This window comes from Heteronotia binoei, chromosome 1 (assembly GCF_032191835.1).
Source record: "Heteronotia binoei isolate CCM8104 ecotype False Entrance Well chromosome 1, APGP_CSIRO_Hbin_v1, whole genome shotgun sequence".
NCBI classification, from domain to species: domain Eukaryota; kingdom Metazoa; phylum Chordata; class Lepidosauria; order Squamata; family Gekkonidae; genus Heteronotia; species Heteronotia binoei.
The window spans coordinates 226,026,673-226,052,117 of NC_083223.1; the positions used below are offsets into that span (position 1 = coordinate 226,026,673).

A 25,445-nucleotide genomic window follows, 5' to 3' on the forward strand; every position below is an offset into this window, starting at 1 on the left:
AGACAGTTATGCTAGGAAAAGCTGAAGGCAGCAGGAAAAGAGGAAACCCAGCATGAGATGGATTGACTTTGTTAAGGAAGCCACGGTAGCAAGGTAGCAAGACCTGAGCAAAGCTGGTAATGTTAGGACATTATGGAGGTCATTAATTTGTAGGGTCGCTATAAAGTCGGAAGCAACTTGACAGCCATTAACATACACCATGTGATATGGCTATGCCTGCTTTTCCCTTCTTCCTAGATGTGGTTAAATATATTATGTCTTGGGCATGGGTTGCATGACTTTTCTCTGCCTATTTCTCACTGGATCATTTGCCAAAAAATGTGTGTGCTTATCAGTGAAAATTGGATTTTGGAGCTGTGATGTTTGCTCTCTGATGCCTGTGTCAGATATCTCTGGAGTAAGACATAGTTCCCTTTTGTATTACTGGGCAGAAAGAATTTGCTCATGTGTCTTTTCACAGAGGGAGTCTATTCTGTGCTCTCTGCTTCGTTGCAGTGGAGCTATGGGATACCTGCTGTTCTCAACAAAAGAAAAAGCGAGGTGTGCTCCATTCTGCAGTACTAGTGCTTGATGGTACAGAAATCAGTGTGGGGGAGTAAACTGCTGAAGAACATGCCTTCTTTTCTGTGTAGATGATTATATGGTTAACCTCTAGTAAAATGCCAGTCCATAAGACTGACAAGTTATGTACAGGAGAACTCAAGAGCGCACACAGTGCATTCATGTACAGCAGGATCCTTGTCAGTGGCATAATGCAAATTTTGCTCCCATTGCAGTCCTTTTATTTTTCTTCATCTAATTCAATGGTAACTGTTCTCTTGCACTGGAGAAAAATGAGAGCACATAGGGATGCCATTGGGAAGGGCCGATCATGCCTCCGGCTCCTGATGCGGAGCCAGCTATTACTAGCAGGTCTCCACCCACAGGCAAAGTGCTGGGACTACCACCTTCTCTCAGCAACTCCTTTTGTGAATCAGAGTCTGAACATACTAGCCCATGTTACTGCCAGAGGAGAACAAATGGAAGGGTGATCCTGAGTACTCAGGCCAGACTGAAGATTCCAGTTTAATCTCTTCCCACCCCTTACCCAAGAGAGCACAGTTTCTACCAGTGAATTGGAGACAGAGTCTCTGAATATGTCTCCACTTCAGGGCAAGGTTGCTGTAATAGCATTGCAAAATAGGATCAGTTACATGAGCATTGTATGATCTGGTGACAGTAATGGCTATTTATTGGTGTAATTTATTGTTGATAAAATATGTTGTTTTTATTATAGAATGGGCCATGAGATCTCCGATATATCAGCATTTGAGGACTTTTAAAGTTCTTGAATTAACCAATTTTATGAAGTCATTAAGCCTTGTCATGGTGAACTGTACTGTAAAAATAGTAGCACAGCCAGAAACACAAATTATACACAAATTACTAAGTAAGTGACTTTAGGGATCTAATAACTACAATTTATTGATCCATATAAGCATAGTTTGTAAGATAATAACCAGTAATAGAGCCAGTTAAGTGCCCAGATTCTAATCTGGGAGAACCAGATTTGATTTCCCACTCCCTCACATGTGATTGCTGGGTGACCTTGGGTTAGTCATGGTTCTCTCAGAGCTGTTCCTTTCAAGAGCAGTTCTCTGAGAGCTCTCTCAGCCCCACCTACCTCACAGGATGTCTGTTGTGGGGAGAGAAAGGGAAAGGAGATCGTAAACCACTCTGAGTGAAGGGCGGGGTATAAATCCAATCTCCTCCTCTATCAAAGTCCTGGGATTCTGCTCCTCAGGAGTAACATAAAACATGGCATTCCACTTCTTCTTTTCAGTAGGAGAGAACCCTAAAGTTATAACAAGTCCCATATACAGTTCTTTTTTCAGATAGAGTGAATGAAGCAATCCTAAACTCTTTCAAACATTCTCCTGTCAGATAAGATGAATGAAGAGTATTCAGTGATGCACTTGATCGGGAATTCTAAGATAAGTGAAATCCTGAGGAAGGTTGTTTTGAAATGAGAGTGAAGCTGACAACCTTTCTCAGCTACTGCTTCATTCATCTTATCTGACAGGAGAATGTTTGAAAGAGCTGAGGACTGGAATTGTTATTTAGGGTTCTCTCCTACTGAAAAGAAAAAGCGGAATGCCATGTTTTATATGTTACACTTGTGGAGAAGAATCCCAGGACTTTGATATATGTTTATTACTGGTTATTATCATAGACTATGCTTATATGGATCAATAAATTACAGTTATTCGTTTTGTAATGCTGAACTTTACACCATTTGCTCTCATAAAAGCAGCTCAAATGGCACTGTCCATTTAGCTACCAGCATAAATTTGTTTACCCATTCTTTTCGTATTCTCTAATTTAGTGGCATTAATATGCTTCCTATTTTATGTTCCCTTTAATTGATTGACTTTCCTTTAATTTTGTGACTTCAGTTTGTTTTTAATGCTGATTAGTTTGTGTTGCAAAATAGCCCTGCTCCAGTCCTCTAAGGTGATAAGGCATTCACTGGTCATCCTGAGTCTCCAGCTGGTGAGGTACTGCTCTCCCAAGTTCACTGACTTTTGGAGGGGTTTTCTCATGCTTCTCCTTCATCACACTGCCATCAGCACACCGCCATCAGCTGGTTAATTTTTGGAAATTTCCACCAAGAAGGCCAGTACTGTTAGCTTCCCTTCTGTGTTGCAGTTTAAAGGCTCTGCCTAGTGCCCACATCTCCTACTGCTCAACAAATAGTTACCAGTCAGACAGCTTACCACATGTGTGCACTGCTAGGGAAATAGTAATCTAGCAACTAACCCCCCTCCCTTCTCCTGGCACCCATTTTAGGTACCTTTTTTATTATTTGTATTTGTGCACATGTGCCTAGATGTCATGACTGGCTTCTGGCTGGACTAGTAGGGCTGGGAGGTAAGGATGTTCAGAGAGGTGGTTTGCTGCCTTCCTCTATGTCCTGGCCCTGGTATTCCTTGGAAGTCTCCCATCCAATTACTTGCCAGGGTCTGCTCTGCTAAGCTTCTGAGATCTGATGAGATTGGCTTTCCCAGGCCAGGGCTTTCAGGTACCATGTTTGAATGGTGGAGGCCTGTGTGGGTATGAAGAGCAAATACCAGCATTTAAAATAGAAGAGGGTTTATTGAAAAAGAAAAGCCCAAAATATACTCTGCACAGCAGTGGATCAAACAACAAATACAAAGAAAAGTGCAACTGTGCAGTTCTCTGTCCTTGAGCCCTATACAAGTCTTAGGACCTAGCTGGTCCTGTTTTAAGGCAGTCTCTTTAAACTTAAAAATGGCACTGAAGTCTTTCCCTGGGCTGTGGACTGCTTTTTAGTCTCACATGGCAGCGTTGGCCATCAAGATGGAACTCCAGTGTAAAAGCTCCTTCCTTCAGAAGAAATCAGCCCAAGCCTTGAATTCAGCAGGAGCTCAGCTCCTGAACCTTTCTGGGGCTTCCCCCTCTTCTTCCCCACCTACCTTGTCCATTAAATAGTACGTGCAGTTGCATAACAATCCCTGAATTAGGAGAGTGGGCAGCCAGCCAGCCACCTCAGCAGCCTTCATTAGCCCCTGGAGAAACCCATGCCATTTTTTCTCCACTTCTTATGTGATTTTGGATGGTGGGTTGCTTGCTGGGCCTTTTGACTGGAGGGGGCAGCCAAGGAGAGCCCCAGATGTGCCAGGGCTGCTTGGGCTGGCTAGATCTCAAACAGCCCAATCAGGCCTCACTCGTTCAGGGCTCTCCTTTCTTGCATCAGGTTGCTTTTGTCTGGTGGGGGGGGGTGGCATATGCTGAAGAGTTATGCTAATGAGCTCCACCACCTAGTTTTCCACAAAACAACCCCTGAATCAGCCAAACTACACACCGTTCCCTCCCTCCCTCCAGAATAGGAATTTATCTTTTCTGTCTACCCGTCTGCCTGTGGGTCGGATCTTCCCTTCTTGAGGTCTCCAAGAAGATAACAGTCTAGGTTCTTGTACAGCAAATATAAGCTTGCCATTTCATTGTTTTCTGCTGGGAGAGCCATTTGCTTTCATCCACACCTGTCCTCTGCCAATGGGAAATAAAAGTGTTTTAAACCAATTGTAGGGTTTTTGCAAACCCCCAAACCTTAGAATATTGGGATATATCCCCTGAAGCAAAGGTCATTTCTCCACCTCTCTTTTAAACTTGTAAGTTGCCTTGAAGGTAATATTTAGCTGAAAGTCAAGGTAAAAACATCTTTAAGAAAATGGGCATCAGCTTTGCAATTACATAATGTATTTGATAGTACATTTATAGTGAGGCTCAAGGGTATGTGCTCCACTTGCTTGCAGACTGTGTAGATGCTTCATTCATCATATTCAAATTGTCACTCGGGACTCACAGAACAGCCTTCAGCTGTATTATTGGGCTAAATAGGAAAATCTTTCCCCTTCAGTGTCTTCTATTTGCATGAGAAGTGTCATCGTTCTCATCGTTCGGGACAAGCACTAATAGGCATTTATCTTGCATTCCACCTGCTGCTGGTCTGAGCTAAGGGCTAGGAGCTCAACTTTTTATTTAAAAATTTATAACTAACCCCCCCCCCCCCCCTATTTTTCAAGTTGAGTGAAAGGAAATCGTTGGTGACTAATCCATGCTACTTTGTTTTAGCAATTTAATCCTGCTTCAGAATCTTGGCATAGGTAAGAAATAAATCCCAGTTTGTCACAGTGCCAGAATGTAAATGTTACAGATAATGGTCAAATTGAAGACTTTCTGGTTTAAGAGGTTCTACATCTCTGCTCCGCACATGGTGAATGGAGAAAGGAAGCACATCAGATAGACAGCAGTTCAGATTCATTCTCATTGTAAGCATTGTGTTGATTTGGTTAGCAGATCTCAGTAAATAATGCAAACACTTGCTTTGGTTTTTTGATAGTGTGAAGCATATTTCATGCTCTCTGCTTATTCTTCATGCTGAAGATGATCCAGTTGTGCCGTTTCATCTCGGAAAGAAGGTACTTCTGCCTACGTTCCCCATTTCTACCCACATGAATGAACTACAAAGGATTCATTGTAGGGATAGGGCTGCCTGAAAAATCAGTATTTGAGTGCCAAATTATATATAACCTTGGACTTAACAAAGTTCTGATACCTGTTGCTTGTAGGAAAATGCTTCTGAAGGGACAAATCAGTGCAACTCCCTTCATTATGCTGCTTAAAGCAGTAGAAGAGCAACAGGCAAGAAAAGTGCTAAGTGTCACTTTTTTCTCTTCACCGACTTCTCTGAAAATTGCTCCTTTTATTTTCAGGTGTCAGGGTTTTGTTTACACCTACTTGCATGTAGGAAAAACAGTATTAGGTCAGGGACAGCACCATGGACAGGGTCTGGCTTTATGCAGTGTTCGCGCTCTCTCTCTCTCCCCCCCCATCCCCCCTTTCCCCTGATGATTTACTTAAAGTGGCTGCAAAACAGATTTCTTAACAAACCTGGAGGAGAATACTTTAGCCTTCCAGGACATTCATAGGGGACTTCAAAATAGCTGTACTTCAGAAACAGACTAGAATGGGAGATTGCTGAATTCAGGTCAATGAAACCCCTAGACTTAACTGAGACACTGGTTTCTTATCTCATTACACATGCTAATATTCTGTTCTGATGAGTGTGTAAACTCCTTTATTACACTGTATGCTAATTTGCTGCTGCTCACAGGTCTTACCAATCACCTTACCAATTACCAATCACAGGTCTTACCAACTCACAGGTCTTACCAATACAGAAACTGTATTTACTGCTAAGTTTCTTTTTCATTTTGACTCTAATTGGCCCTTCTTGGCAACAGCGTCCTCAGCTTCTACCTATATTATAGGTTGGTGACCTGTTTCAGTGTATCTGAAGAAGTGTGTGCATGCACACCAAAGCTTATACCCAGAATAAAACTTTGTTGGTCTTAAAGGTGCCATTAGACTCAAACTTTGTTCTACTGCTTCAGACCAACATGGCTACGCATCCAAAAGAATTCTAAACTATCAAAATTGTCTCTTGCTGGAGAACTTCCTGCTTGTTTTAAAGTTAGCATGTATCAGAAAAAAGGAGCTGCCTCATAGGCATTTGTAATTAGTAAGGGTGAGATGAGATGGGCCTTTTCCCTGGGAGAACAGTAAATATTGCAGGGATTAACTTTGCCCATCCAAGAGGCCTGTATTACAAAGAGTTCTGCATGCAGATTATGCTTAACTGTAGGCTTTTATATGTTCATTTTAACATAATTTTAACAGGTTTTTGCTGTGACAATAATTAGATGTCTTTTTGTAGCATAAATTTTGCTGGATCCTGGAACGCAGAGCCATTTCATCTATGAAATTTTAGTGTTTAATAAGTTGAAACTATTTTAATTCCAGAAAAATGTGGCTGTGGGTTGGGTTCCCTGTTTTAATTCATAACTATTCATTGGATTAGTAGGAGAAAATTGTATGTTTTTACTGTTCACTAACTGATTCCAGCTGTGAGAATAGTGGTCAAAGGGTGGTTAAAGGATATTAACTGATGCTGTGTGATATGTGCCTTTGTAGGTAAAATTAGTGTAATTGCTTCAAGTGAAGAGAGAAACTCCTATGGCTAAAATTTTTACTTAATTAAATCAAAGACAGTTGTAGCAATAAGCAACTTCTATGTGTAGGATTTCTGATTGCTTAGGCTACCGTTCTGTATTTCATTGGCTTACATTTGTTTTTTATATTTACTTACAGCTCTACAACATTGCCGCCCCGTCTCGGAGTTTCCGTGATCACAAAGTGCAGTTCATTCCATTTCATACAGACTTAGGCTACAGACATAAATATATCTACAAGAGCCCTGAACTACCTCGAATATTACGGTAATTAAATTTAGGTTCTCATTTTAATAGTGGAGCTCTCAGATTTGCACCTTAAAGTCTGAACATCACTCACATCATTAAGGACTTGTACTTATATTGCATTTAGAGATGGGGCAGAGTTTCCACTAGAGTTTGAGCTGGAACCACAACACTGGATAGGAAGGGTGTGTTTCCAAAACAGATCCAGTAATCACTTTTTTGGCAGATTCTAGGCAAATATATAAAAAAATAGAGAGACCTGCAGGGAAGGTATTATGTGTTTGCCTTATCCTTCACTGCCTTGGGACATGTGATGCTTTGAGAAGACTAGAACTACTCAGCTAAAAAGAAAGGTTTTTTACTCATACCATTCCTATTCCTGCATCCAAGGCTTAGATGGGAGAGGATCTAAAACAGCTAGATGAATATATTGGACACACACATCCCCATCTGACAATCGCTAGAATGGGCAGGCAAGTGGCAGTTTTATTCCACCTTTATCTTTGTCAGAGCATTTCTCCAATGAAAAGAGAGAGTAAAACAAACCAAAAACACCCCCTGTCTCCATCTCAGATGTCAGGGCAGGGTGAGGTGGAGTAAAGTTCTGGTACAAGCAGAGAGATCATTCTGGAGTGAATTTCAGAAACCATTCCATATTTGATTATTGATATTAAGAGTTTTAGCTGGTCAGCATAAGTTAATTATTATCATCTGACAAAATGTAGTGAGGCAGAACCAGCTGGTTAAATTTTATAGGGTTTTTTTCCTGGAGTAGTTGGCTGTTTCTTCAAATTACTCTGGATGATTGATTGAGAACTTACCCAAGGTAACAATATTTAGTTCAAAAACTTTGTAACAATGTACAATAACTCAATTTTCCCCAAAATTATTCATCAATAATTATAAACCAATATAAAAGCTCATTTTTAAAAAATGCCAGATAAAGGAATCCTAAACGTAGCTTCTGTATGGAGTGGTTAATAGAAAGGTGTACTACTGGGCAATGTTCCCTCTAAACTGCAAAGCTTTGTAAGCAAAAATTCTACTTTGTGAGCTGCTGGCATTAAAGTTGTGAGCTGCTGCATAAATTAGCGTACTCTGGGGTCATTTTTCCTGAGCTAAGACAAAAATGTGTGAGCTGGACGCTAAAAATCTGTGAGCTCACGCTAACTCAGGTTAGTGGGAACACTGCTACTGGGTACCTATGAGAAACTCCTCTTCTTTCATGCTGCTTGCCCACCTTTTCCTGCCAGTGTGGGCTGGGAGAGCAGTTGGGAAAGGAAGAAAGGAGAAAACATTCACAGCAGTACCTGTTCATTTTCTCAGCTGTTGGTGCTTCCCTGAGACAGGAGCTGAGGGAAGGGGACTGTCATGACCCAGATGGGGGTGCCACCTTACACTGCCACCACTCTGGAATTAGGGTCCCTTGGGAAGGCCCGGAGTGCCCTCCCAAGCCTTTCAGATCCCATGCTTTGGCCAAGAAAATAGGTGTGTAGACAGGGCCAGCGTGTGGAAGTAGGCGGGGTAGGCAGCAGCCTGGGGCGCTACCCTGCCTGGGGGTGCTACGAGGTGCCTCCTTACTCCCCTACACTCTTTGGAGGCTTCCTCCGAAGAGCATAGTTATTAAAAGAGAGCCAGTTTGGTGTAGTGGTTAAGTGTGCGGTCTCTTATCTGGGAGAACCGGGTTTGATTCCACACTCCTCCACTTGCACCTGCTGGCATGGCCTTGGGTCAGCCATAGCTCTGGCAGGGGTTGTCCTTGAAAGGGCAGCTGCTGTGAGAGTCCTCTCCAGCCTCACCCACCTCGCAGGGTGTCTGTTGTGGGGAAGGAAGGTAAAGGAGATTGTGAGCCGCTCTGAGACTCTTCGGAGTGGAGGGTGGGATATAAATCCAATATCTTCTTCGTGGTCTCTGTGCAGTCCCACACATGGGTCTTGCCGCAGGCAACGGATCCATACCTCGGAGCTCCAGTAGCTAGCCTATAGGGATTTTTGGCGCGCTTTCCTCCCGCCCTGGGGAGCAGGCACCGACCGCGCATGCCTGGAGCGGGGGGGGAGCGGCCATCCCACTCAGTTTCTTCCCTTCCGCCGCCCGGACAACACCTACCTCGCTGCGTTCCTCCTTCCTTCACCTCATCTTGGTATCGTACTACTCTCTTTTTGCCCTTTCCTACCTTTTCTCATTACCTTTTCTTTCTGATTTCGTCCAGAAAAAGAAAAAAAAAAAGAAGAAGAAGCCTTCTCTGCGCTGTACTTTTTTCTACCCCCCCCCTCCACCCCTTCCCTTCCATCTTCCCTCCCCGTCCGGAGCGCATGGAAGGGAAAATATCGTTTAAAAAGTGTACGAGGTGCGGGGCGAAGTTCCCTTCCTCGGACGGCCACTCTCAGTGCCTATTTTGCTTGGGGGAATCCCATCGTGTCGACTACTGTGCTCATTGCGCCAGTTTCTGTAAGCAGGCACGGAAAAACAGAGCGGCCCGCCTCCATAGTTTCCTCATAGAAAGGTCCCTTCGGGCGATGCCCGCTTCGGATTCGCCGCCTCCCCCAGAAAGAGCGGGAGATTCGGCTGGGTCGGCCCTTCTGAATATTCCTAAGAAGCATAAGTCCGACAAAAGTTCATCTAAACACTCTGAGGGCAAGGTACCGAAGAAACTGCATCATTCGGGATCGCCCTCTGGGTCCGACGGCAAGGCGCATAAAAAACTGCGTCACTCCGCACCGTCTTCGGCATCAAAGTCCCGTCACTCTAGCCCTACGGCCTCCAGTCCGACATCGTCGGTTCCAAAATCATCGGTTCCTAAGCGAACCCGAGACCAGCTTGCTTCTGCTGCCGTTCTCGCCATGTCTTCCCAATCCACCTCGTCTGGGACTGGACGCTCGGTTCCCATTGTGCCTCAGGAACTCTCGGCACCGTCCGATGTCATTACAGACATGCCGTTGCTGACTCCTCAGTCCCCAAGGATCGAGATTATCCCGATAGGGTCCAGGTCACCCTCTGTCCACAGTGAAGTTCCAGCGGACTTTCTCCAACCCGAAAAGTCCAACGTTCGTCCCGAGCTGTTTCGAGACATTCCAGTTTCGGTGCAGGTCAAGGACTCTTCTACTCAGGTCGGCACCCAGCGATTCCGCTCACGCTCTCCGGTCCGTGGCGAACGTATTCGCTCTACTTCCCCGTACCGTGATGACTCTAGGGATCGCTATCGGAACCGCTACTACGACCGCTCCCAGTCTAGATCTCCGTCTCTTAGGACCCGTACATCGGATCGAAGACGTTTTCGATCCCCCTCTGAACAGTATTCTGAGCAGTATTCTGACTTCGAACCCGAACCAGACGTTCGAGACGTTTCTACTCCTCGGATCCGTGATACTTTCTCTCCCCGATACCATCCTCGGGATGATGACTTTCGCCAGTTTCGTCACATGTCTCCCTACTATTCTAGAGACCGATCGTATCGGACCCGAGACGTTCGGACCCGGGAGACTCTCGAATCCGTTAAGGGTCAACAGCACTATACCCATCGCTTCGATACTCCTTCGCGCTCTCGAACCCGAGATCCTTCGAGACCAGCTCCTAAATCTGCAGCGGTTTCGAAACCACCTCCATCGGGGTCTCCTCGCTCTTCCGGGTCCCCTCGCGCTGGTCCGTCTCGGGACCGGTCTCCTCTGCCTGGGCCGTCTCGGGACCGTTCACCGCGCAGGTCCATGACACCTCAACGACAGGATTCACTCTCGGATGTCGACTCCTCGGACCATTCAGACTCTGAGGGACCTCCAGCCTCACCTAATTCGGACGTTCCTGCTCGGCTTTCACCATCGGATAGTTCAAAGGCATATCTCAACCTAATAACCACCATGGCCACAGCCCTTAATATTCCTATGCCTTCGGATTCTCCTAGAGTATCAGATGTAGTACATGACCTCGTCCAATCCGACCTACCTGAGGGTTCAACACTGCCTATGCTCCCGGTCCATCTGGAGGCCCTCCGTGAATCGTGGGAAAAGCCTGCCACCATACCACCTATTTCTAAACGCCTTGACTCTCTCTACAGGGTGCATGCTACTGACTGTAAGTTCCTAGCTTCCCATCCGGCTCCCAATTCTATCATAGTGCATTCGGCCACCAAGGCCAAGCAATCTTGTCACCCTGCCCCTCCTGACCGCGAGGGTAGGAAATTGGATACTTTGGCGAGGAAAATGTATGGCTTCGCTTGCACTAACTCCAAATTAAACAACTATCTCGCTTATTTTGCGGCATACACATTCAATCTTGCAAACCAGATAACACCTCATCTGGCCTCTATGCCTGACTCCTCACAGAAGACTGTTTCTGGCTTGGTTTCGGAGTTGTCACTTGTCTCTAAGCAGCAGATTAATTCCCTCAGACACGCCGTCTCTTGTTCCTCCAGAGTGTTTGCCACCTCTGTAGCTCTGCGGCGCCATGCCTGGCTCCGTTCGACTAACCGGCAGCCAGATATTAAACAAAAGATAGAAGATCTTCCGTTTGACGGCCTGGGGCTGTTCCACGCCTCGACTGACGAAGTTCTCACCTCTGTGGATGATGGGTGGAAACGAGCCAAACGCCTGGGGGTTTTGCAGTCGACCTCTCAGACCTTTGTCAAACAACGACCATGGAAACCTTCTTTTCAGCGCCGTCAACGCTCTCCCAGACAGGATCTTTGGAGAAAAAAGCCTCAACAACAGAAACAACCGTTCCAACAACGGCCTCGTGTACAATCGTCCAAAAAGCCATCTCAACCAACTAAGCATGTCTCTTTGACTTTCCTTCAACCCTACCGCTGAGTCCTCTCTACCAAACCAGGCTACTCCCATTTTACCCGACATGGCAGTCCATCACCACAGATTCTTGGGTTCTCACCATCGTGCGTCTAGGTTACGCAATAGAGTTCGCTTCACCTCCTCGCCTCCGTTACTTTATAGTTACTCCACCCTCTCCCCACCTCCAACAGGAAATCCTGGACTTACTCCAAAAGAACGCAATAGAACCAGTTCCTCCTCTCCACCGCGGGACGGGTTTCTATTCGAGGTACTTCCTAGTCCCAAAGAGGGACGGGGGCAGGCACCCTATCCTGGATCTCCGGAAGCTAAACGAACACATAATTTACAAGAAATTCAGAATGATTTCCCTTCAGTCCATCCTCCCTCTCATTCCCCAGGGCTCCTGGATGGCTTCCCTGGATCTTCAGGACGCCTACTTCCATATATCAATCCGCCCCCACCACCGCAGGTACCTTCGTTTTGCAATAGGCCACCAACACTTCCAATACCGTTCCCTTCCCTTCGGACTATCCACTGCACCCAGAGTGTTTACCAAGTGCATGGCAGCTGCCCTTCGTCTTCACAATATTCCAGTATTCCCGTACATAGACGACTGGCTCCTGGTTGCACTGACTCAGCACCAACTGCAGAGGAATCTCGACACAACTCTCTCTCTTCTGGCCTCCCTGGGCCTATGTGTGAATACCACCAAATCACACCTCACGCCAACCCAAGACCTCCAGTTTATAGGTGCTCGTCTATGTACGTCCCCTCACCTGGCGTTCCTTCCGCAGGATCGCGCCCAGTCCATCATATCACTGGCCAAGCTTTTTCTTCTCAACCCGTGCCAGTCTGCGTTCAACATTCAGAGACTCTTGGGCCTCATGGCTGCGACCACTTCAGTACTTTGTTTTGCTCGTCTGAGAATGCGGCGTCTTCAACTCTGGTTCGTCAGGGCTTACCGTCCGCATGCGCAACCACAAAGCACTCTCCTCACCGTTCCCCCAACAGCTCTACAATCTCTTCGTTGGTGGACAATACGGGAGAATCTCTCCTCCGGAATGCCCTTCCTTCTTCCTCCCCCATCAGTCGTTCTAACCACAGACGCCTCGATGTCGGGATGGGGGGCCCACTTAGACGGCAAGACCGTCAGAGGCCTTTGGTCAGGGGCCGAGCGGGCAAATCACATCAATTGCCTAGAACTGATCGCAGTCCATCGGGCCCTTCATTCGTTCCTGCCTATAGTGGCGGGTCGTCATGTTCAGGTCTCCACCGACAATATGGCGACTGTATTTTATGTCAACAAACAGGGGGGCACAAGATCTCTTCGGCTGTCCCGCATTGCTATACGTCTTTGGGAATGGTGTGTGAAACACAACATCTATTTGACTGCGATTCACCTTCCCGGTGTGGAGAATGTGTTGGCCGACTCCCTCAGCAGGATTCGGATAGACGATCACGAGTGGTCCCTCAATCAGGTTTACCTCCGGCGCATCTTCCGCTGCTTCGGGACACCCAGGATAGACGTTTTCGCCTCAAGAGACAATGCGAAATGTCCTCGCTTTTACACCAGAAGGAGCAACGATGCATTCCTACACACCTGGAGGGGCCCACTACATTACCTGTTTCCACCGTCCCCCCTCATCACTCGGGTGTTAATCAAGATTGCTCGAGACGGCACAGACTGTATCCTCATTGCTCCATGGTGGCCACGGCAACCATGGTTCACGAGACTACTCCAAATGTCCAGTCACACCTATCGCCGACTTCCTTTGGCGGGCGATCTCCTGACTCAAGCGAACGGCAGGGTGCTCCATCACAACCCACGCACCCTGGCCCTGACAGCATGGAGGATCCGCCCTCCTTCCTCTCTACGGGGGTAGCGAATGTTATCCTGAATGCTAGGAAACCTTCCACCAGACTCTCGTATAAACACAAGTGGAACCGTTTCTGTTCTTTCGCTGCCTCCTATCATCTTCGAGCAGAATCTGTGCCTCTCAATCTGATCCTAGACTATATGCTGTCGCTGCAGGCGTCAGGCCTCTGTTACTCCTCCTTGAGGGTTCATCTGTCGGCTATCTCCGCGTTCCATGACCTTATTGAGGGTCAAACAGTTTTTTCCCATAAGTTGACAAAAGCTTTTCTTAGGGGCATGTTGCACTTGCATCCGCCTACCAAACCCTCTGCACCCTCTTGGAGCTTATCCTTAGTTCTCTCCTGCCTAATGACAACCCCATTTGAACCTATGGCTACCATAGACTTTAATCTACTATCCTGGAAAACAGCATTACTGGTAGCCCTTACCTCAGGCAAGCGGGCAAGTGACTTGTGCGCTTTCCGTCATGATCCTCCCTACACCATTTTCCATAAGGATAAGGTTGTTCTGAGGCCGGATCCTACGTTCCTTCCTAAAGTTGTCTCCCAGTTCCATCTGTCGACTACAACCTCTCTGCCAACGTTTTTCCCCAATCCATCCGACCAGGGACAACGAGCCCTTCATTCGCTGGACGTTAGAAGGGCTTTATCTTTCTACCTTGCTCGTACACAACCTTTCCGTAAGGACCCTAACCTGTTCGTGGCCTACGGAAATCCTCACAAGGGACACAAAATCTCTACCCAGAGACTATCTAAATGGGTAGTTAGTGCCATCAGGTTGTGTTACGAACTGGCTAAACAGCCTCTGCCCGAAGGCCTTAAGGCCCACTCTACTAGAGCGGTCTCGACGTCTTCGGCTTTTCTACAGGGCGTCTCCCTAGAGGACATCTGTGCAGCTGCATCGTGGTCCTCACCTTCCACGTTCGTCTCCCACTACGCATTAGACGTCCGTGCGAGACGTGACGCCTCCTTCGGTCAAGCGGTCCTCAGATCCATCTTCCACTGAAGTCAGGGGTGAGTGCATCCGCTTCCATCTCTATGTTGCATACTAGGTTATGCTTTGGTTACGTGACTATTTTCTTTCTTTACCAGCACCCTCCACCAGGACATTTAGCTGGCTAGTCACCCATGTGTGGGACTGCACAGAGACCACGAAGAAGATAAACAGGTTGCTTACCTGTAACTTATGATCTTCGAGTGGTCATCTGTGCAGTCACACACGCCCACCCAGCCTTCCCCGCTGCTGGCTTTTTCTTATTATTCCTTATCTTATACTCTTAGTTACCTTATACTGCTAGTGTCAGTGGCGGCTGGAAGAAACTGAGTGGGATGGCCGCTCCCCCCCCGCTCCAGGCATGCGCGGTCGGTGCCTGCTCCCCAGGGCGGGAGGGAAGCGCGCCAAAAATCCCTATAGGCTAGCTATTGGAGCTCCGAGGTATGGATCCGTTGCCTGCGGCAAGACCCATGTGTGTGACTGCACAGATGACCACTCGAAGATCATAAGTTACAGGTAAGCAACCTGTTTTTCTTCTAAAAGGCAGCCGGCCACTTTTGGATTGAAAGCTGACAAGCAGCGCCTTTCCATGAAAGCACCACTCTGCCGCTTTCAACCCCAAAGCAGCTGGCCACCTTTAAAACACTGCGCTCTTCGGAGAGCGCAGTGTTTTAAAGGTTCCCGTCTGCTTTCGGCTTGAAGGCGGTTGGGTGTCTTTAAAACACAGCACTCTTTGGAGAGCGCAGTGTTTTAAAGGCACCCGTCTGCTTTCGGCTTGAAGGCGGTTGGGTGTCTTTAAAACACTGCACTCTTTGGAGAGCGCAGTATTTTAAAGGCTCCCGTCTGCTTTCGGCTTGAAGGCGGATGGGTGTCTTTAAAACACTGCACTCTTTGGAGAGCGCAGTGTTTTAAAGGCTCCCGTCTGCTTTCGGCTTGAAGGCGGTTGGGTGTCTTTAAAACACTGCACTCTTTGGAGAGCGCAGTGTTTTAAAGGCACCCGTCTGCTTTCGGCTTGAAGGCGGTTGGGTGTCTTTAAAACACTGCACTCTTTGGAGAGCGCAGTATTTTAAAGGCTCCCGTCTGCTTTCGGCTTGAAGGCGGTTGGGTGTCTTTAAAACACAGCACTCTTTGGAGAGCGCAGTGTTTTAAAGGGACCCGTCTGCTTTCAGCTTGAAGGCGGTTGGGTGTCTTTAAAACACTGCACTCTTTGGAGAGCGCAGTGTTTTAAAGGCTCCCGTCTGCTTTCGGCTTGAAGGCGGTTGGGTGTCTTTAAAACACTGCACTCTTTGGAGAGCGCAGTGTTTTAAAGGGACCCGTCTGCTTTCGGCTTGAAGGCGGTTGGGTGTCTTTAAAACACTGCACTCTTTGGAGAGCGCAGTATTTTAAAGGCTCCCGTCTGCTTTCGGCTTGAAGGCGGTTGGGTGTCTTTAAAACACTGCACTCTTTGGAGAGCGCAGTATTTTAAAGGCTCCCGTCTGCTTTCGGCTTGAAGGCGGTTGGGTGTCTTTAAAACACTGCACTCTTTGGAGAGCGCAGTATTTTAAAGGCTCCCGTCTGCTTTCGGCTTGAAGGCGGTTGGGTGTCTTTAAAACACTGCACTCTTTGGAGAGCGCAGTATTTTAAAGGCTCCCGTCTGCTTTCGGCTTGAAGGCGGTTGGGTGTCTTTAAAACACTGCACTCTTTGGAGAGCGCAGTGTTTTAAAGGCACCCGTCTGCTTTCGGCTTGAAGGCGGTTGGGTGTCTTTAAAACACAGCACTCTTTGGAGAGCGCAGTGTTTTAAAGGCTCCCGTCTGCTTTCGGCTTGAAGGCGGTTGGGTGTCTTTAAAACACTGCACTCTTTGGAGAGCGCAGTGTTTTAAAGGCTCCCGTCTGCTTTCGGCTTGAAGGCGGTTGGGTGTCTTTAAAACACAGCACTCTTTGGAGAGCGCAGTATTTTAAAGGCTCCCGTCTGCTTTCGGCTTGAAGGCGGCTGGGTGTCTTTAAAACACAGCACTCTTTGGAGAGCGCAGTATTTTAAAGGCTCCCGTCTGCTTTCGGCTTGAAGGCGGTTGGGTGTCTTTAAAACACAGCACTCTTTGGAGAGCGCAGTATTTTAAAGGCTCCCGTCTGCTTTCGGCTTGAAGGCGGTTGGGTGTCTTTAAAACACAGCACTCTTTGGAGAGCGCAGTATTTTAAAGGCTCCCGTCTGCTTTCGGCTTGAAGGCGGTTGGGTGTCTTTAAAACACAGCACTCTTTGGAGAGCGCAGTATTTTAAAGGCTCCCGTCTGCTTTCGGCTTGAAGGCGGTTGGGTGTCTTTAAAACACAGCACTCTTTGGAGAGCGCAGTATTTTAAAGGCTCCCGTCTGCTTTCGGCTTGAAGGCGGTTGGGTGTCTTTAAAACACAGCACTCTTTGGAGAGCGCAGTATTTTAAAGGCTCCCGTCTGCTTTCGGCTTGAAGGCGGTTGGGTGTCTTTAAAACACAGCACTCTTTGGAGAGCGCAGTATTTTAAAGGCTCCCGTCTGCTTTCGGCTTGAAGGCGGTTGGGTGTCTTTAAAACACAGCACTCTTTGGAGAGCGCAGTATTTTAAAGGCTCCCGTCTGCTTTCGGCTTGAAGGCGGTTGGGTGTCTTTAAAACACAGCACTCTTTGGAGAGCGCAGTATTTTAAAGGCTCCCGTCTGCTTTCGGCTTGAAGGCGGTCGGGTGTCTTTAAAACACTGCACTCTTTGGAGAGCGCAGTATTTTAAAGGCTCCCGTCTGCTTTCGGTTTGAAGGCGGTCGGGTGTCTTTAAAACACTGCACTCTTTGGAGAGCGCAGTATTTTAAAGGCTCCCGTCTGCTTTCGGCTTGAAGGCGGTCGGGTGTCTTTAAAACACTGCACTCTTTGGAGAGCGCAGTATTTTAAAGGCTCCCGTCTGCTTTCGGCTTGAAGGCGGTCGGGTGTCTTTAAAACACTGCACTCTTTGGAGAGCGCAGTATTTTAAAGGCTCCCGTCTGCTTTCGGCTTGAAGGCGGTCGGGTGTCTTTAAAACACTGCACTCTTTGGAGAGCGCAGTATTTTAAAGGCTCCCGTCTGCTTTCGGCTTGAAGGCGGTCGGGTGTCTTTAAAACACTGCACTCTTTGGAGAGCGCAGTATTTTAAAGGCTCCCGTCTGCTTTCGGCTTGAAGGCGGTCGGGTGTCTTTAAAACACTGCACTCTTTGGAGAGCGCAGTATTTTAAAGGCTCCCGTCTGCTTTCGGCTTGAAGGCGGTCGGGTGTCTTTAAAACACTGCACTCTTTGGAGAGCGCAGTATTTTAAAGGCTCCCGTCTGCTTTCGGCTTGAAGGCGGTCGGGTGTCTTTAAAACACTGCACTCTTTGGAGAGCGCAGTATTTTAAAGGCTCCCGTCTGCTTTCGGCTTGAAGGCGGTCGGGTGTCTTTAAAACACTGCACTCTTTGGAGAGCGCAGTATTTTAAAGGCTCCCGTCTGCTTTCGGCTTGAAGGCGGTCGGGTGTCTTTAAAACACTGCACTCTTTGGAGAGCGCAGTGTTTTAAAGGCTCCCGTCTGCTTTCGGCTTGAAGGCGGTTGGGTGTCTTTAAAACACTGCACTCTTTGGAGAGCGCAGTGTTTTAAAGGCTCCCGTCTGCTTTCGGCTTGAAGGCGGTTGGGTGTCTTTAAAACACTGCACTCTTTGGAGAGCGCAGTGTTTTAAAGGCTCCCGTCTGCTTTCGGCTTGAAGGCGGTTGGGTGTCTTTAAAACACTGCACTCTTTGGAGAGCGCAGTGTTTTAAAGGCACCCGTCTGCTTTCGGCTTGAAGGCGGTTGGGTGTCTTTAAAACACAGCACTCTTTGGAGAGCGCAGTGTTTTAAAGGCACCCGTCTGCTTTCGGCTTGAAGGCGGTTGGGTGTCTTTAAAACACAGCACTCTTTGGAGAGCGCAGTGTTTTAAAGGCTCCCGTCTGCTTTCGGCTTGAAGGCGGTTGGGTGTCTTTAAAACACTGCACTCTTTGGAGAGCGCAGTATTTTAAAGGCTCCCGTCTGCTTTCGGCTTGAAGGCGGTTGGGTGTCTTTAAAACACTGCACTCTTTGGAGAGCGCAGTATTTTAAAGGCTCCCGTCTGCTTTCGGCTTGAAGGCGGTTGGGTGTCTTTAAAACACTGCACTCTTTGGAGAGCGCAGTATTTTTAAGGCTCCCGTCCGCTTTCGGCTTGAAGGCGGTTGGGTGTCTTTAAAACACTGCACTCTTTGGAGAGCGCAGTGTTTTAAACGCACCTGTCCGCTTTTGGCTTGAAGGCGGTTGGGTGTCTTTAAAACACTGCACTATTTGGAGAGCGCAGTGTTTTAAACGCACCTGTTCGCTTTCGGCTTGAAGGCGGTTGGGTGTCTTTAAAACACAGCACTCTTCGGAGAGCGCAGTGTTTTAAAGGTTCTCGTCTGCTTTCGGCTTGAAGGCAGTTGGATGTCTTTAAAACACTGCACTATTTGGAGAGCGCAGTATTTTAAAGGCTCCCGTCTGCTTTCGGCTTGAAGGCGGTTGGGTGTCTTTAAAACACTGCACTCTTTGGAGAGCGCAGTATTTTAAAGGCTCCCGTCTGCTTTCGGCTTGAAGGCGGTTGGGTGTCTTTAAAACACTGCACTCTTTGGAGAGCGCAGTATTTTAAAGGCTCCCGTCTGCTTTCGGCTTGAAGGCGGTTGGGTGTCCTTAAAACACTGCACTCTTTGGAGAGCGCAGTATTTTAAAGGCTCCCGTCTGCTTTCGGCTTGAAGGCGGTTGGGTGTCTTTAAAACACAGCACTCTTTGGAGAGTGCAGTGTTTTAAAGGCACCCGTCTGCTTTCAGCTTGAAGGCGGTTGGGTGTCTTTAAAACACAGCACTCTTTGGAGAGCGCAGTGTTTTAAACGCACCTGTCCGCTTTTGGGTTGAAGGCGGTTGGGTGTCTTTAAAACACAGCACTCTTTGGAAAGCGCCGTGTTGTAAACGCACCTGTCCGCTTTTGGCTTGAAGGCGGTTGGGTGTCTTTAAAACACAGCACTCTTTGGAAAGCGCAGTGTTTTAAAGGTTCTCGTCTGCTTTCGGCTTGAAGGCGGTTGGGTGTCTTTAAAACACAGCACTCTTTGGAGAGCGCAGTGTTTTAAACGCACCTGTCCGCTTTTGGGTTGAAGGCGGTTGGGTGTCTTTAAAACACAGCACTCTTTGGAAAGCGCCGTGTTTTAAACGCACCTGTCCGCTTTTGGCTTGAAGGCGGTTGGGTGTCTTTAAAACACAGCACTCTTTGGAAAGCGCAGTGTTTTAAAGGTTCTCGTCTGCTTTCGGCTTGAAGGCGGGTGGGTGTCTTTAAAACACAGCACTCTTTGGAGAGTGCAGTGTTTTAAAGGTTCCCGTCTGCTTTCGGCTTGAAGGCGGTTGGGTGTCTTTAAAACACTGCACTCTTTGGAGAGCACATTGTTTTAAAGGCACCCGTCTGCTTTCAGTTTGAAGGCGGTTGGGTGTCTTTAAAACACAGCACTCTTTGGAGAGCGCAGTATTTTAAAGGCTCCCGTCTGCTTTCGGCTTGAAGGCGGTTGGGTGTCTTTAAAACACTGCACTCTTCGGAAAGCGCAGTGTTTTAAAGGCACCCGTCTGCTTTAGGCTTGAAGGCGGTTGGGTGTCTTTAAAACACAGCACTCTTCGGAAAGCGCAGTGTTTTAAACGCACCTATCCGCTTTTGGCTTGAAGGCGGTTGGGTGTCTTTAAAACACAGCACTCTTCGGAGAGCGCAGTGTTTTAAAGGTTCTCGTCTGCTTTCGGCTTGAAGGCAGTTGGATGTCTTTAAAACACTGCACTATTTGGAGAGCGCAGTGTTTTAAAGGCTCCCGTCTGCTTTCGGCTTGAAGGCGGTTGGGTGTCTTTAAAACACTGCACTCTTTGGAGAGTGCAGTGTTTTAAAGGCACCCGTCTGCTTTCAGCTTGAAGGCGATTGGGTGTCTTTAAAACACAGCACTCTTCGGAAAGCGCAGTGTTTTAAACGCACCTGTTCGCTTTCGGCTTGAAGGCTGTTGGGTGTCTTTAAAACACAGCACTCTTTGGAAAGCGCAGTGTTTTAAACGCACCGGTCCGCTTTTGGCTTGAAGGCGGTTGGGTGTCTTTAAAACACAGCACTCTTTGGAAAGCGCAGTGTTTTAAAGGTTCTCGTCTGCTTTCGGCTTGAAGGCGGGTGGGTGTCTTCAAAACACAGCACTCTTTGGAGAGCGCAGTGTTTTAAAGGTTCTCGTCTGTTTTCGGCTTGAAGGCGGTTGGGTGTCTTTAAAACACAGCACTCTTTGGAGAGCGCAGTGTTTTAAAGGTTCTCGTCTGCTTTCGGCTTGAAGGTGGTTTGGTGTCTTTAAAACACAGCACTCTTCGGAAAGCGCAGTGTTTTAAAGGCACCCATCTGCTTTCAACTTGAAAGTGGTCAGGCGCCTTTAAAACACTGCACTCTCCGAGGAGCGCGGTGTTTTAAAGGGAGCCAGCCACTTTCAATCCGAAAGCGGCCTGCCACCTTTTAGAAACTAAGCTCTTTGCAGGCTTCCAAGGAAGCCTCCCAAGAGTGTAGTGCAGGGGGAAAGTGGCGACGCGGCAGCACTCTTGTGCGCCACCCGCCGTTCCCTAGTCCCTTCATGATGATGTCGCTTTTAGTGATGTTATTGTGGTGCATGTGTTATGTGCGTGCAAAAAAACCAACCAAGGGAGCTGGAGGGGGGGCACGGCGCGGGGGTCTGCCTCTAGCGGCAAAACCCTTCGTGCTGGCCCTGCGTGTAGACCAGGCAGAGTAACAAAGAACAACAAAAATGTTTATTTTAAACAGGAAAATCAATTAAGGGCAAGTGAACAGATAAGGTGCTTTAAAGCTATAGTAATGTGGGTGAAGGAAGATAAACATAAAGTCCCTAACGCAAAACTAAACTTAACTGTTCGGTTAGACCCCAGGCCTTGGCCTGCTCACTCTCTCCCTCAGAGTGAGGGTCTTCCTCCTAACAGCAGCCTTCCTGTCTGCTTGACCTCTCAGGAGGAAAGAACAGCATCTGTCTCCTGAGAGAACTTTTTAACAATTCCCCTCAGAGCCAATTAGCTGAAACCAGCTGCCAGTAGGCTGTCTCTTCCTACTGAAACACAGGCCTCACAGGCTCCCTAGGCCCACCAGGCCTCTGTCTCACATCGCAGCACACATCATGACAGGAACAAAGGCAGGTATTTTGGAGAGAGTTGTTTTAAGGATTGTACAGAGTCTTAAAACTTACTACTCAAGCCAAGACTGTTTTGCACCGCCCTAAAATAATGATATCTGGAAGGTTTTGCTCAAAGTGCTGCATATGTTCGTATAAGTATTTTTCTTTTATTTAGCGATAGAAAAGAGGAATTGCCTTGTATGTAATTGTTCATCTTTATATTAAGTAATAGCTCACCCAAAGTCATCCAGTGAACTTCTTGACAACACGGGGATTTGATCTCAGGTCTCCCCAGTCCAAATTCATTACTACAGACAACACCAAGTATTGTGGACCTATCAGAGAAAGTGGGATATGAGAGAATACAAGTGTGAAGATGCTAATTGATGCCAGTGTTTGAAAACACAGAGCACAAAATGCCATGTTGGAAGACTGTGGATGAAGCTAAAGGACCAAAGTATTTGGCCCTCTAAAAACTGCTGAGGCTTTGCTCTTTTTTTCCTGTTTCTTAGGGAATTCCTGGGAAAAATTGAACATGAGCATCATCGTCACTGAAGAGATACCTGCATGGTAGAGTTAAAATTGTGTCACTTTAAAAAAATTGCCATTTTTAAAAAAATCAGGTGTGGGATAAATCCCAGATTCTTGCTTCAGTCCCATTGCATACCCTTGGATACCCAGCCCTTGGAATAATAGATATGAAAAGAGAGAGAATATAGTTAGCTTTTGCCTTTTTTCAGTTTTTATTTTAAAGAACAAGGACAAGACAACCAAATGCATCTGAATAATTCAAGCACAGGGAAAAAAAGGCAAAATCCATGAAAGTTGTGAACTTTCCTAGAAAAATGTGTTATACTGTTCAGAAGAAACCTTCTGGAATGCAAATAGGGTGTGATTTATCTTTTACCAGAATATAACTCTTAATCTTTCAGTGGTGCATCTATTGTACCTGTACTACAAGCTCTTTCAGTATAAATTAGTTCTATGAGTTTTTTGTTCGTTGTGGAAGCATTGAATTGCGGAATTCCTGAAAATGACAGGTAGTACTGGTTCTTAAATAGGCTTGAGAAATTTTTGTTATCAGGAGAGTTGCAAGAAAACATTTCAAAATGAAATGAAGGATGTTTAAAACGAAGGCAACTATGTAAAAGGGATGATTTGTGATAAAGCATCCCTTTCTTCATTGCCTTGGTTTCAAGTTTCAAAACACTTTCCCCTGTACTGATGATCATAAACATCTTAATTATACCTCATAAGTAGACACATCCTTGTAGAGATTGTTTTTCCTCATCTCTGCACAGTTTTTGTGAGATATACAGGCCTCAAGTGATGTAAAATGTGTTGACTGCGAGTTACAGAGTCAGTTATTTTAAAGGGCAGTTTATTTTGTTTTGCTTCTTGCAAAAAGGAAGGGTAGAATGATAAGAGAATTCATTTTTCCACTGTGGTGAAGATGTCTTCCAGTCTCCTCTAATCAGAGACACATGTAAGCACTTTGGGAGTGAGAAAATTGGTATCTTTCCTTAGTAATCATGTTTCTTTGCCCACAAACAGACATACCATTTGCTAAAAAAAAAAAAAAAACTCAGGTCCATTAGTGGTGATCAAAAGTTTTCAGCTACTCTAAATACAAGAGATTCAACATAAAAATGAAACCACCTAACTTGAGATTCCCCCCCTAATAAACAGGTTTTCTCCTTCAGTACATTCTAAATAGTGCAAATACCAATTAAAGAAAAAATATATGGATCTCCAAACTTTATCCAAATCAACCAAAGGTACTGAAAGCTAAACAATTTTTACTAACAAAGCCTTATCCTTGTTCCTTAACACGATTTTATTTCTGCTTAAAAGTTGATCTTTGGCTTTGTTTTTGTCTCTTATATTGTATAAGAGCTGAAGATATATGAAGATTTCTGACCAGCCTTGAATGTGTTCCTCCATTGGCATAGGTCAGGCATAAAGAAAGGCAACTATTACTTTAGAAAACCATCTTTGCTGTCCTCAAAATTAGTAGGCAGCTAATATAACTACTGATCAATAATCTACTTTTCTTGCTCCCCACCTTGATATGCCTTGGCCAGACTTTGCCCATACCTCATAAGATTGATCATGAGTCAGTTTCATTGGGACTGCTGAAGACTGCTTTTGACAATTGTAAAAGGGATACTTTTGTGACAAGAGTCTCCAGGCACTGGGTAGATGGTGTTATTACTAAAGCAATATCTGTAACTTCTAGCTTGTCCGATGCACTACATTTACTGATTATTTTTTAATAAAAATACATGTGTCCCTATACATTGGAAAGCTGTAGATCACTTAATGATGTGTGGAGGTAGTTGAAGATGATGCAAAGCTTGTCCTTGATTCACCCGCCATATGGCTTTCAGGTTCTGCCATCCTCCTGTCTGCCACAGTTCCCACAAAGCCAGACAATACCCTTCCAGTGCTGCTTTCAGGGTTCTAAGTCAGCATTCAGGCACGCATGGAATGGCAGCCAGTTGGAGGCATTGTGAGTAGGAGTGAGTGATATTAATGAATTACAGCTATTGTATCTGTTGGGCCCAAGCAGGTGACTTTCATTAGTCCTAGATTCGCTGTAGAATTGGCCCTGAATTGTGCTGTTCCCCAAATGTACAATATCAAGCATAGTAGTCTTAGACACTTGTGTACAGAAGTGAAGTCTCCAGCCTTAAGTACCTGGAGGGTGCTGTTTGCTAATAGTGTCTGTATACGAAATACTTGGTTTCGCATGCATCAAAGTCTTAACTTACAGATTTGTTGTAATTGCAAAGCAGACAGTAGCTTGTTCTTTGCTTTGGGGTTTCCTGCTGTAGTGAAGTCAACTAAGATTTTAATTCATGATAACCTCTGAGCTGGTAGTGCTACTTAAAATTTTGTCTCCTCCCTCCCTCTCCCTTTGCGCTTGTTTACTGCATTGACAAGGATAGAAATTCTTGACTTTTCGCTGAAACAATTGGTACATTCCGTCTTAATGCTGCTGCTGCTGTCACCTTGGTGATGATAAAAGTACAAACTGATGTGGAAATGTTAACTCCTCCTGTGCAGAAACAAAAAAACCCAAAGCATGCACCAATGCTGTTTATTTCAACACACTCCAATTATTAAGCCAGTAACATGCATTGAAATGGAAATGTTTACTTAAAAGTGTGTCGTTTTATTAAAACAAATGACTTCTGTCTTTCTGCTGGCTTTTTGTGTGCGAAGTTTTATGGGCTATAGGCAGGCCTCAAAGGTTCGGATTTGAAGATGCATAGAAAAATAAAGCATTTGTAGGCCTGTTGTGACTTGCTGCGGGGAAATCAAGGTATAAGTTCATCATCATGGCTTCTGTGCAGGCACGCATGGGACTGCATTTCTAAAGGTCAGCCACCAAGAGGTTCTAGCAAGAATCTTTAAAGAATTTTCCAGATTCCCAAGAGTGTTTCCCCCCCCTCCCATCACCACTCAGTGTATTTTCCAGCTCAAAGTCACATGGTGTGGGAAGGGGTGAGTACTTTTAACTCAGTTCTCTTGGTGCTGCCAGCAATGAAATGCATCTCAGCAAGTTTCTTTGTTAGATGTCCTTCACATATTCTGTTTTAAAAAGTTACTTCAGAATGGCATATCACATATTCTGTCCAGAAAAAAAATGGAGTTACTTCAGAATGGTGCTTTTTAAGAAATGCAGATAATGTGGGGCCGAAATTACCCAAAACGATGAACACTCCTCCTGACTACTTTGTCTTGAAGAAGGCCTGTTGTCAAACCTGCCAGCACCGCATGCCTAAGGCAAGGGAGGGTAGAGTGGGCATTACTGAGGCACAACAGA

The 25,445-nt window shown here is 46.2% G+C and overlaps 1 protein-coding gene across 2 annotated transcripts in view; it reads left to right on the forward strand.

Moving 5' to 3' along the window:
* ABHD12 (abhydrolase domain containing 12, lysophospholipase) overlaps positions 1 to 24,813 on the forward strand; it is an 85,709-nt gene extending 60,896 nt beyond the window's left edge. The window contains exons 11-14 of one of the 2 annotated variants that reach the window (XM_060248804.1): positions 4,904 to 4,982; positions 6,715 to 6,842; positions 22,126 to 22,183; positions 22,354 to 22,475. In XM_060248804.1, the coding sequence (XP_060104787.1) occupies positions 4,904 to 4,982; positions 6,715 to 6,842; positions 22,126 to 22,168 (250 nt within the window). In that variant the 3' untranslated portion in view covers positions 22,169 to 22,183; positions 22,354 to 22,475. Of the gene's footprint in view, positions 1 to 4,903; positions 4,983 to 6,714; positions 6,843 to 22,125 lie in introns of both variants that reach the window. The other variant, XM_060248795.1, reaches the window with a different exon arrangement.
* The last annotated feature ends 632 nt before the right edge of the window (positions 24,814 to 25,445 follow it).